Source organism: Takifugu flavidus, chromosome 3 (genome assembly GCF_003711565.1).
Source record: "Takifugu flavidus isolate HTHZ2018 chromosome 3, ASM371156v2, whole genome shotgun sequence".
Lineage (NCBI taxonomy): Eukaryota > Metazoa > Chordata > Actinopteri > Tetraodontiformes > Tetraodontidae > Takifugu > Takifugu flavidus.
In genome coordinates, this window is record NC_079522.1 from 1,176,550 (window position 1) to 1,188,903 (window position 12,354).

Genomic DNA, 12,354 nt, shown 5'->3' on the forward strand with positions numbered 1-12,354 from the left:
CAGGGCGCCAACGGGCTGGAATCACCAGCAACCGTGCAATCGAAGCCTCTCCCTCGACCTGCGCTGGACCTCGGCGCCCCCGGGGCCACGCTTTGCCGTCACTCAAACCCGAGGCCGGCCCACGCCGCCGTGTGGCGTTAAGTGAAATTATAGAGTGTTATCGTGCGCAAGCTGGTTACGCAAAGGAAAGAGGTCGTGACAGCTGCCTGCTCAGAGCCTAAACTGCTCTGGGATCAGTCAACGGTGCTGCTCGGTCCAGTCTGAGCTGGATAATTGCCACACGTTCAAAACCCGTGCGTGAACAGCATGAGGACTTAATGGCTTTCGCCTCCCCGGCTTGGTTAAACACACAGACGCTGCCGTGCCACCAGCGTCCGCGTCTCCCTCGAGACTGTAATTACTGCCTAATTAGCCAGATGAGGGGTGCTTAAGTGCAGCTCAGCGCTCGGTAGCTCCACCAGAACAAGCAGAGGGAAACGGCATCATGTCATCGCATCGCCGACTCCGGCCCCGATCTGCGGGGACTCGGGGCTCAAGCTGACCCGGAATTGTTTGTTCTCGGAGCGCTTGTGGTGGTCAGAAGTGACACAATGCACAGATCAAACCCGGGGAGAGAACGCGCTGAGCGAGACACATGAATAATAAGTTTCATTCTATTGAGAAACAGATGTTGTTTCTCTGTGTTTCCCACGTTCCCATGGAGATTTACTGTAGCGCAGAGACGTCAGCCATCCTCCCAAGATCACAACAGACCCGATGGGGATGAACGCCGTACTTACAGTTTCGCTGCCTCGCCAAGATGACAGTTTCCAAAAACACAACATATCGACTTGAGTGATTGTAAATGACGGTTAAAAAAAAGCACTAAAAACCCCCAAGACGTGGAAACTGGAACCGCCGTTGACATTTGTGCTTAAACGGCTCGTAAATCAAAACAGTTTCCAAGTTTGTCTCTTTATGTTTTCATTAATCAATGTTTCCGGTGGGCTAGCGCAGCCTAAGCTTTAGCAGCGGCTAGCAGGAAGATGCAGGGAAGAATTGAGATGAGCTGTTGTGCATCAAGGACTATTCAAGAGAGATGGATCAGCTAATTAAACAAATATGTGTAATAGATGCTAACACGAGCAAACGTTCTAAACCGCAGTTATTGTTATTGATCGCAGCAGCGCCGCGGTTGCTTTATGAAGCATTTAGATTAACACCCTCAATTTGGATTTGTCCCCCCACACCGTAGGCTAACGCCTAGCGTGGCGAGTCTGCGCCGCTCCCGATGAAAAAAAATGATGCTTGTGGAAATTCCTTTCCAGTATTTGGAGCTAACTGGTGCAATTAGCTGGCGCACAAGTAGGCGACAATCTAAAAAAACCAAAGCGGTAGATTGTTTCCCTTCTTCCAGGAAGGGATTGACAAGAACGAACAACAAATTCGAGGTAAATGCTGCGTTGCCTCCTAAGCAAGAAACCCAAATTTAACAAATTTCCTCCGACCGTCAAAATAAAACCATCCCACTTTCAGTTTATTCTTGGTTTCAGTGCTTTTTCCAGAGCTTATTTTGCATCTTCTGCTCGGTAACCCTTCAGTTCACCGAGGGCGGCTACATTGCAACAACTTTCGCCGATGACGGGCAGCACCTCGGCCTCGTCTCCGTCGAGGTTAAGCCTTTACACGCTCCGCCGACTCCTAATACTTTAGCAAATAGCTGCCCCTGGGTCTGATACTGTACTCGCGGTCAAGAAGGGTCTTACTGGACTCAGCTGAATAAATAACCAGGATCTTAATATCGCAGCGCAGCAGCCGGCTTCTGTTTGTGGGATTACCGCCAGCTCGAGGGGTGGCGGCGGTGGCAGGGGGCCTGTGTTATTCCACTTCCCGGGCCGGCGTGGGGAGTTTCCCAGACCCAGGGTGGAGGAGGCGAAGCCGCGCGAGTCTTGATCTGCAGCCTCCAGTTGGTCCGAATGGCCATTTTGTTTCTAGCCGGCGTGAGAAAACTCCCCGTGTGTTCCAGAACGTTGTTGGGAAACTTATACTGACTCACAAGGAAGTGCATTTTCTTTAATTAAATGAATCACATTTGGATGAGGAATCACTTTAATTACGCAAAAAGTTCCCAAATAATCCTCAATATTTGGAATCTCAGTGATTTAGGTGAAACACTCCTGGAATTTTGACAGATAAACGCCGATTCGCGCGCCGTCTTCTTGACAAGCGGCTTATTTCGCTGCTTTTCTTTCATGGCAGCAGCAGAAGACGCCGCAGCTCCTCCGGCGCTGTGATCATCAGCTTCACGCTGTTCTCTGTCTGCAGGCTGTCTCGCCACGAGGACGAGTGTGTGTGTGTGTGTGTGTGTGTGTGTGTGTTCTGGCTGTGGTGCCTCATCATGGTCTATCTGTGCGTAGCAGCGGAGGATTATGCCTGGCAGGAATCTTCACGGTGAGACATGCGCGGGCATCTTTGGCTATTTTTGCACGTGCAAGTTCAAACAGCGATCGGCGGCGTCCCTGAACCCCTCACCCCCCCCCCCCAGTACAAAAGCTTCCCTCCCTCCCTCCCATTATCATGTGCGCGGCTGCTCCTTTGAAGTTTAAGTGCAGCACATACCGCAGGAGGAAGCTCGCGAGTGTTGGCGTTTGCACAGCAGGCGGCCCTTCGCCGCTACCGCGTTGGCAGAACGCAGGAAGTGACACGTTTCTGAGCGTTTGGGACGCACGGGTCAGCCAGTTCTGCGGCTTCTGGGCTGGTTTCCCAGGACGACCGGAGGTTCTCACCTCCCGAGCTGCTCCGGCCCATAAAATCAAGATGTCAGAGCGAGCGACCTTTGCTGCTGACTCAATCATTCCGAAGCCCGAATTGTCCCAAAACACCTCCCGGCGTCCAAAACCCGTCCTCCGTCCTCTAACGGCAGCAACCACACCTGGCTTGACCCCAGCGCCCCGAACCCCTGCGTCAGAGTTAGCGTCACGTGTTCCCGGCGGGACGAACAGGTGATTTAAAGTGTCCCGACCCGACAGCTGTGTTTACACACGCCCACCTGATGACAAATATCTGCGTTTCACTTTAGCAGGAGGACGTTTGGGGGGGGACGTAAAATGGCGATGACACCACTCGCCGCCACTCTCGGGACAGTTGTCGCTCCTCCGGCGGATCGATGCGATGTTGCAGCGTCAGCAGAAAAAAAAAAACCAACAACAACAAAAAACAAAACAGCAGAGCAGGCAAAGTAAACAAGAGAACAGGGTGTGTTTGAACAGTTGAGCGGTACAGGAGGGCCCACAGCTGGGGGGGGGGCCCTGCAGGGAGTCTGAGGGGGCACCTGGGAGCAAATATCTTGACCTGACACCAGTCTGATAAGGACTGGTGGTTACTGGGAGGACGTGCTCGTGCTTACGCAGAGGCCGCCGGGAAACAAAGTGAGAGGGAGCAAAAACACGATCCAAACTGACAAACAACGCAAAAACAATAAAAACAACAGTTAAACACCAGCGTTCGGCAGAAGCTCAACTGCGGAGTGGCAGTTCTGCACGCGCTGCCACGTTTCTCCTCTCACGCATGAGCCTCGTGCAGGGTGTGCAGACTCCGGCGTGCATGCATGTGAGCGTGCACGTGCACTTACTTTTGCACTGCAGGTCCACCATGGCCTGGTACCACTCGTCCTGGTCCGCCTCGTTCTCGGCGGCGAGGGCCAAGCTCTCGGCGCGGGTGTACAGCACGATCATGTGCTTGTTCTTCGAGTCGGCCCGCTTGTTGATGTTGAAGCAGGTCTCCAGAGCCACGGCTTTCTTCGGGACGGGGGCCTTGCCGCGGAATTTCTTCTCGCTCTCGTAATACTCCAGACGGGCCGGGCCGCGTTCCGAGGCGGCGCGGAGGACGAAGTACCGACGATGCATGGACTTCTGCTTGCGGAGGTAGCCGCTCCGCCGCACGTCCTCGCAGCTGTCGCCCGCTTGGTTCTCCATGACGCGCCGCGCAAATCCCCCCACGAGATACCGGTTCGAGTGCTTTTTGGGGGAATTTCTGCAAGTTTTGTTCACAGAAGTGATTCCCACATCGCCGGACTGCGCTCCCCTTCCTCGCTCCCACACCGACGTGAGAGGGGAGGCAAAGGTCGGTCCGGGGTGCCGCGGCTCAAGGACTCGGGTGAAGGCGGACGAGGAGCTCTTTGCGTCTGCTTGCGCGTCTTCTGGGTCGGGTTCTCCCTCCGCTTCGGACAGACCAGAGCAAGTTTTCCCAGGAACACAGGGGTGAGCACATGCGGCGCAGCTCGACGCGGAGCTCCGCCCACTACCCCACTACTACTACTGCTGCCGCTGCTCGCGCTTCCCAGCGCTGCAGGAGCGCTACAATCCCATTACACCATATTGCAGAGAGGAGAACCCGTCCCGTTACTCGCACTCCCAGTTTCTCCGGAGTTAAGAGCCACCCAAGCCCAGCCCGGTTCGGCTCCGGTCGTGTCGCTGCGACGCGGCGCGCAGCGGAGCGGCAAGCGTGAAGCGGGATTGACGCTCGCCGCCTCGTACTCTGAAGCGCCTGCTGCGTTCACGACCCAGACCGAGCTCGGAATAAACAGTTATGTCATTAAAAATTACACTTGAAACTTTTTCTTTAGATTATTTTTTGTCATATAATCAAGTTATCATCAGTACTTAGCCAAGAGTAAACCTATACAAAAAATATAGGCTACTCGGTTCAGTTATAGCATTTAAAATCCACCAATGTTCTGTTCCGTTGAAATAAATGGATCGTTCATATGTGTTTCCTATTTCCCACAGCTCTTGAATGCCACTGTCTGTGGATGAAGTAATATCTGTTGGCTGCTGTTTACTGCAAAAATCCCCGTCTGCTCCATGTTGATGCCAGTATATTAACTTTAAATCTGAACGTTTTACTCGTCCAGTACCCAAAATATCCAAAATCCAGACCAGCAGACCGCTAAATCTTAATGGGATCTCGTTGTTGCTGCTGGATAACCGGTGTAAAAAGCCGCTTCATGGAACAAACGTGGCATTTTTAGTCTCTGTAGCACAGAATCCAATTGAATTAGATAAAAATAGGCCTTATAAATATTTATGGGTTCATCCCGACACTAAAATGACGGTGAATAATTTAAAACGGCTTCATGTCAGACGCTGAAAGCCGTAAAAGGTGTTCTATCTTTGCTCTATGCAGTATCCATGTTATGTCATATACATCCATCAGCGACCTTGCTGCACGAGGCCTGAAGGTAAATGGGTGTGACGCGCCCCCTGCTGTTAAAGACGGGAAGTGGGGCATTAAAAAGAAACCCAGAGGTCTTAGAAAGCTTCAGATTGGTTTTATGAACATGAATGTTTGTCGTTACAAAGAACATGAGTCACTTTTTTTTTTGGCATATTAATCAACTTCATGTCAACCAAAAAACAAACAAACAGAAACATTTTGGTCCTGTACATGAAGCATTTTCTTTACATAACATATTTGATTTTAAAATCTCTTACATTCAGTGGCATCTCCGTTTAACCCTCGAAGCGCATGCAGCCGAGGGATGGGGGGTCTTTGGAAGGACAAAAACAAACAATGGTGAATGCAAAAGGAATACTCATTTCACGCTACGTGTAAAAGCCTGGATCTTAGCCAACCTGCTGTCAGGAGGCTGTTAAGGCTGTTGGAACCGTCTGTAGAGCATCCGAGAGGCTTTTAGAGACCTCACGGTGGGCTGATTTTTATATTTATAGTTGCAATTTAAAGCAGGAGATGAAATCAAAGTAGCAGCAGTAGCATCAGCAGCAACACGTGTGTGTATATGAGTGTGTGTGTGTGTTTTCTCGTGACTCTTACGGAGCCCTGAGGTGACGCAAACGCCTTCTGACACGTTGACAGAGGGGAACGCACATCCTTCACACACGCGTCTCATTGTTACATTCACACACTTTCCACAAACACGTAAACATGAGACAGAGAGGTGGCGCAGGGTCGGAAAAACACTCCAAAGGCATCAAAATGGCCGCAGCTCCTCGAGTTCACGTCCGCTTTTGCTTCCGAGAGACGGACGAGCACAGGTGGGAGGTGTGGGAGGAGTCAGATGAAAGGATTCTTGGACGCCCCTCGGCTGGGGTAGACGTTCCCCTGAAAGACAATGTCTTCCTTACACTTCCTGTTGTGGCGAAAGAACCCAATAGTCCGCCACATGTTGAGGTCCGTGCTTACCGTGAACGGGTTCACCGACATGGGCCGAGGGACGGCGGGCTGAGGGTCGGGTCCCGGGAAGGAGGCAAAACCTGCAACACACACGAAAGATCATCTCCTGACACATCACAGAGGACCGAGGCTAGCATGTTAGCATGCTAACTTCAGTAAAGCTTCCCTGGAACACAAGAAATTAATAATCAAAGCCTTTTTTTTAACGAGTTCAATCAAACTTTAAAAGATGATTTTGTCTGTAAAAAGACAAAGTTGTCAAATTTGGATTAAATAAGGAAGGTAAATAGCTTTACCATTGGCTTCCTCGTTGGCGGTGGACTCGGGGTGAAACGCCTTCTGGGTAGAGGGTGCTGGGAAGGTGGCTGGAGGAAATATGGATGTAGGCGAGGTGACAAAAGGCCCGGACTCACCTGCAGAAACAACCCGCGCGTGACATCACACAGAAACAAACGAGCTCGCCGGTCACGTGACGCGAGAACCCGGGTCTCACCTCCTGACGAGTTGCTGAAAGGGTTACTGGGGGAGAGGGCAACAGGCTGCTGGGAGCTGGAGCTGAAAGGGTTGGGGAAATCTGAGACACACATGGGGGGGGGGGGATCATTCAGTGTTAATAGCACGTTCCTGTCCACAAACATGTCCAACAAACAGGACAATACTGGACTAAAGGACTAACTTTTATATGAAATAAATGCTTCATAAATCGATGCTTACTCGCAAAGTTTTGGGAGGTAGAGACTGTATCCACACCGGGAGAGCTGCATAAAATAGAGGGATGCAATAATAAGTTCACAAAGACATTTCAAGGGGAACCGTGTTGGAACAAACCCTGTTTTTTATGTCACCTCGCAGGAGTCGAGCTGGAGGAGAGCCTGCTGCCGAAGATGGTGCTGTACTGCGGCGGGCCACCAGGGGGAGCTGCAAACACACATTTCAGTCAGACTTACTGTACAAACGAGCAGACTGGTGAACTCTGGAGAACTAAAGTATCGAGCTAAGTAAATAAAACATCATCTGTGCCTTCTGCTCCATATGAATCAAACCGATCCTGAGGCGGAAAATCAATAAGCTCATTACTTGAGCAGGCGGCGGAGAACAACCGGGCTTCTCTGGGAAAGCTTCAGGGCTTCTCACATGACCGCCCCGCATTAAAAACTGCGGCCTGGGTCGCTGGAGACGATTTTAAAAAGTGCATCGACAATTTCCTTCCTGTCAGCCCCGGGAACGCCTGATCGGAAGCAGAGCACGAGGGCTAAAAGCCTTGGAATTCAGAGGCAGGACGTTCCACAACGTGGCTGAGTCGGCAAGAATCTGTCGCTCTTTGTTACCTTGTAAAAACGGGCAGAAAAACGTAACAAATACCGACTTTTCCGTCAACTACTGGGGGTGTTGGTCAACAGGGGCCCTCACAGAAACTTGTGCTTTCTTCTCCCCACCTGTGTCGGAGAAGACGCTATCCAGCTGTGACAGCGCGGCGTATCTGTCCTGAGCGTTGGAGCCGCCCCCCGACGGCTGACTGCCCCCCCCGGGCTGCTGCTGGGACACAGACTGAGGCAGAGACGGCCCCTGGGGGTGGTTCAGGCCTCCGAAGTCCACGCTGAGAGACTTGGGGAAGGCCCTGAAGGGGCCCGTGACGCCAGAGGTCGAAATGGAGCGACCTAGAGGCGAGAAGACCCGACTCAGCTTTGGTGCCAAAATTACGGTTTGAAAATAAAGAATTAAACGTTAACATAACAGATTTGCAATCGAAAGCATCGGGCTTTTATCCTCGTGTAAACGGGCTAAGCTCCTTCGTTTCACGGGATTCTTTTTTCCAACGAAAAACCAAGCGGACCTTGAAATTAGATTGTTTTGGCGAGACTCTAAAACAAATATTTCAGAGTCAGAGAGCGTCGTTGTGCTAGAGCCAGGTTCAGTCGTGGCCGCGGGCGCAGATAACCAAGAGTTGCACAATGCTCGGCAACCGTCTCGTTTGCATGCCGAGGTCAAATTCACATGAGCGACGTGTTCTTTTCATTAGGCGGTCAGCGAAATGAAAAAAAGCACCGTCGAAGCAGAAAAGCAGCCACGACAAAGGCGGGAAGCAGCTAAACCGTTAGCATTTCTGCGGGTAGCGAGCTAGCATCGGCCGAACCTGACAGCTGAGGGGTCCGGGCACGGGGGCCATCGTCTCAAAAAAACAAAGCTGTGTGTTTTTAGGCTGCGTTCGGACCGACTGAGGTTAGCCGCCGTCCTAGCAACCATGTGCTAACGACCCTCGGTCCCGGTCGGGGCGTTCGAGCGGCACCCGACGCAGTTGCCAAATATAGACGTCTGGAATCTCGGACCTATTTATGGCCGCCGTGTGTCTTCTCGAGTCACTCAGCTGTCAGGTTCTGAGGGGGGGGGCACCCGACGGGTGGCAGGAAATGTGGCCACCTAACGAGGCCGAGCTGATCGGCTCGCTGGCCTCAGCCCTTCAGCACACATCGCATCGGCGGGTGGCGGGTTCTTACCCAAAGTTAAGTGGTTTTTGAAAGAGCTACTGGCTACGAGGAGATAAGAGGAGAAGAAACAGGTGTCACTGCTGGCCGGATGAGACTGGAGATCAAAGGGAGGGCGGCGGCGTACCTGAGGGCCGGGGGAGGGCGGGGAAGGCGTGGCTCTGACCCCCCAGCGCCGACGACAGGGATCCGGGACGCTGCCGTTCTATCCCGCACAGGCTGGGGTCTACAGCGGAGGAGGGAGAGAGAGCACAACCCGGTCACGTGATCGCTCGGCGGCGTCCGGTCCCGAAGTACCAACTGGCCCCACCTTTCAGGGGAGGGTCCCGGAAGCTTTGGGAGCGCAGCGGCCTGGCGGTGAACGCGTCCGTCCGCATGTCGGCGGGTGAGACCACCGGGCCGCGGTCCCAAGAGGGCAGCTGGGATTGAGACTGAGGAGAGACGGTTCTCAGTAATTCAGACGCAGCCGCTTTAATAAGAACGCTACCTGGGACAGTCTGAACCATCTGTTTCTACCCTGCGGTTTTGGGAGGGGGGGGCAGATATCTGTTCCTGCTCGACTCTCTCGACTCTGCACTCACTTCCTCTTTTTATTCGATCAACTTCTTACTTTCGTTTTGAACTCATCTTTAATGTTCAATGAACCCTCAGAGGTTTCATCCTGGACCTCCAACGCCTCCGCCCTGCCCTTCGTCTGCATCGGGAGCGTTGCCTCCCTCACGCTAGTCTAGCCCCAGCTAGCTAAACTAGCCAAACTTTGCACAGAATTAGCCAAACGCCTCCCTCACCAGTGGTCTGGAGGGCCTGTTGTTGGGGGGCAGGTTATTGGAGAGGCCCTGGCTCACCATCGGACCATGTGAGGGAGGCACGGCCTGCACCCCGGGGCTCCACGGGCCCTCCGCATCCCTCCGGTTCTTGCTTTTGGAAAAATGCCTGAAACAAGCAACAAAACAGCAGCTTCAGGAAGCACCTAAACAACAGGTGACCGTCGCACCGCCCTGTTCTCACCACTTCTTCTTCTCATATTTGTCCTGCAGGAACTCTTTGAACTTCTGAGAGTCCTTCATGTCGGGACAGCCGTCTGTCTTGGGGTCGAACGCGCACAGCCACGTCCTCCTGCCCACCTGAAGGCACGCACAAAAACGTGGAAACAGGAAGTCGGATTCCAAACAATCGAGGTCCGGTCTTTCCACGACGCAGACGCGGCGGGGAGAACACAAACAGGTGATTCACACCCAGAGATTACTGCCTCTGAATCACGGCTGGAGCAATTTTAAAAACCACCTCTGCCTGCCCTCCTGCTAAAAACAGTCCACTTTGGGACCCTCCCGCCGGTGTTTGTGTGATTTTAGCTCAGGAGTGGGCGGCGAGTCCCAAACAAAAGGTGTTGCAGATGCGCGCGAACGGATTTTTTAATATAAGCTCCTCCGTGAACTGTCATCTTATTAATGGCGTCTGTCAGAGGCCCGTCATCACGGGCGCACGCCACCCGTGGGAGGAGTCTGGTGATCAGGATTAGGGATTACTGGCCGCCAGATCAGCAAAACTACCCAACAATTTGTTGATTCCGGCATCTTAAATACTTTTACATAAGAGCAAAATGGATAATCTGAGGTTTAATCCTGCCGGGGGGAAAAAATGTTTACAGGGAATTTCCAGGATCCAGGAGCGATTTTAAGGGCGTTTCAAGGACCTCAAATGTCTGCAGGATAACCTGCAGGTTCAAAAACACAAACAGTCTGACGCCAAGGCGGAGGAAGCGGAGGGCGGTTTGGGCGGACCGCACGCTGGCCGTCCTGTTGTTCCTCGGACCGCCGGCAAGCAGCACTTATCCCAATCGCCGACAAAAATAAGGTCTGACTGGCTCGACCGGTGCCCGCGAGGGACATTCAGACAACTGTAGCCGTAACCCATCCAAACAGGGAGAGCTCACCCACCTCGTTGCCATGGTTTTGGAGAAATTCCACTTCCTGTTGGGAGAAGGTTGTCATTGAGATGGACTTGACTCTGTGGGGAGGGTTGAGGCCTCTCCTGGGACACACCGGAGAGATGGAGAGATTTTCAGAGGCGAGGGAGTCAACACAAGAGGGCAGACACCCCCCCCCCCCCCACCCCCCCACCCCCCTGCTGCGGCTGAACATGGAGTACATGTGAGACTGTGGCTCTAAAGACTGGATCGGCGTGAAATCGGTGACACATCCACACACACACCCTCCTTGTGACACTTCTTTCTGTAACCGGAACCTCTTAATTTCTCCATGCTAGGGAGGAAGGAATAAAAAGGGGGAGCCAAGTGGGGCAGGATTGCGCAATTCAATGCCGAACCCGTCTTCTCGGGGAGTGTTGGGACTGGGCTGAGCATGCAGACTTAAACGTGACACACAGATCGTGGAAGGAGCCTGGATAGTGTCAAACCTGCACCGCGATGCGAATGAACTCAGAGCGGGTAAAAGACTCTGTCGGAGAGGGAGAGAAGAGAGGCGGACACTGCGTAAATTAACGCGCGCACGCACGATGTGGCTGTGTACAACCAACAACCCCCCCCCCCCAACACACACACACACCCCAAAGAAGGAAAAAAAAAAAACCACAGAGAGAAAGCACAGTGGGTCTGGGTGCCGCCTGGTGCAAGCAGGCCTGCCACTTTGTCAATTCCTCCAGCGATGCTGAATTTTACTCACAGCATTCCAGAACATGACGTGCACACGAAGCTGCCCACGGTGACGTCGGTGTAAGTAACCCCGGGCTGGCCGCACTCGAAGCAGTGTTTGTTTACTCCGGATTGGGCCAGCTCTCGGACCTTGCGGGCGCAGATCTCCTGGTTGTCCCGGTGCTTTCGGTTCGACATTTTTATTTGTTTGTTTTTTTAAAAATTCGACCCGGTTGCCGGTAGACAGCCCTCCTTGGATCACACCCCCCCGCTCCGCGTCCACCACAGGGAGCACTTCACGCCCGCATTATGCAGAAAAAACGCGTTCATGCGGCTCCAGCCTCAGCGGCAGACTGCGCGGAGGAGAGGCGCGTCAAGCTGAGGAGATGAGAGCGGCGGAGTGCCGGAAGTGCACAGGAGGACCTTCAAAGTAAAAGCGGACGACGGGCGGCGCTTTGGAGAAACTGTGTCGCATCAAGGCTGTCTGTTTCTTTAAAGATTTGCCCTAATAGAACCTCTGGTGAGATCACCAAACTGTTAATAGGTCAAAGTATTTTCCAGTCGATTCTGTGATCCGGCTCACTCAAACAAGCAAAAAACAACTCACCATTAGCTTTCATTTGAGCAATGCTACAGTCGTTGCACACTTATCAAATGTCAGCTGCTGCGTAATTAAAGATTGATTTATTTTCCAAAGTCACATTTGAACATAAACAAGGTGCTAAATTGCAACCTGAAGCATTTTCCATGGAAGAAATCAACAATTTTTAAAAAACAAAAAACTCTTGCATTAGTTGAGAAACTCAAACAGAAAACAAACAGAAAACAAGCAAAACACTACACTGGATTTGTAATATTAATACTATTACTGCTGCTACTACTACTAATAATAATCTTAGTAATAATAAGAACAAGACTATTTTGTGTAGTCAAAATACTTCATTTTCAATCAAACCGTTTGGAAAAGATTATTTCAGCAGCAACATGAGATGAATGTTTCCTCAATCAAAGCTCGCTGACTTGAGCTTTTATTTCGAAATTCTCCGTTAA

At 52.0% G+C, this 12,354-nt stretch overlaps 2 protein-coding genes across 4 annotated transcripts in view; both read right to left on the reverse strand.

Annotated features, from left to right (window-relative positions):
- si:ch73-335l21.1 (insulin receptor substrate 1-B) overlaps positions 1–4,600 on the reverse strand; it is a 28,971-nt gene extending 24,371 nt beyond the window's left edge. The window contains exon 1 of the mRNA XM_057026487.1: positions 3,611–4,600. Coding sequence (XP_056882467.1) covers positions 3,611–3,953 — 343 coding nt within the window. The 5' untranslated portion in view covers positions 3,954–4,600. The remainder of the gene's footprint in view (positions 1–3,610) is intronic.
- Positions 4,601–5,286: 686 nt separating this feature from the next.
- On the reverse strand, positions 5,287–11,684 carry agfg2 (ArfGAP with FG repeats 2). Of its 3 annotated transcripts, XM_057026490.1 has the most exons (14): positions 11,336–11,682; positions 10,592–10,685; positions 9,663–9,778; positions 9,443–9,587; positions 8,965–9,085; positions 8,782–8,880; positions 8,667–8,699; positions 7,608–7,829; positions 7,017–7,089; positions 6,886–6,929; positions 6,665–6,745; positions 6,468–6,584; positions 6,181–6,251; positions 5,287–6,099 (listed from the first exon to the last, which is right to left on the reverse strand). In XM_057026490.1, exons 1-14 carry the CDS (start codon positions 11,500–11,502, stop codon positions 6,052–6,054), a joined length of 1,431 nt encoding a protein of 476 aa, XP_056882470.1. In that variant the 5' UTR covers positions 11,503–11,682; the 3' UTR covers positions 5,287–6,051. The 3 variants fall into 3 exon arrangements, with proteins under 3 accessions (XP_056882470.1, XP_056882469.1, XP_056882471.1); XM_057026489.1 differs by having other exon boundaries at positions 6,468–6,745; positions 11,336–11,683; XM_057026491.1 differs by lacking the exon at positions 8,667–8,699 and having other exon boundaries at positions 6,468–6,745; positions 11,336–11,684.
- Between the last annotated feature and the right edge of the window lie 670 nt (positions 11,685–12,354).

Bases quoted from the DNA above. Each gene is read 5' to 3' on its own strand.
- agfg2 (XM_057026489.1), bottom strand. From the start codon at position 11,502: ATGTCGAACCGAAAGCACCGGGACAACCAGGAGATCTGCGCCCGCAAG. The intron at 9,588-9,662 runs GTGAGAACAGGG...TGCTTGTTTCAG, and splicing joins AAATATGAGAAGAAGAAGTG to GCATTTTTCCAAAAGCAAGA. The intron at 6,252-6,467 runs GTAAAGCTATTT...TGTGTGTTGCAG, and splicing joins CGCCAACGAGGAAGCCAATG to GTTTTGCCTCCTTCCCGGGA.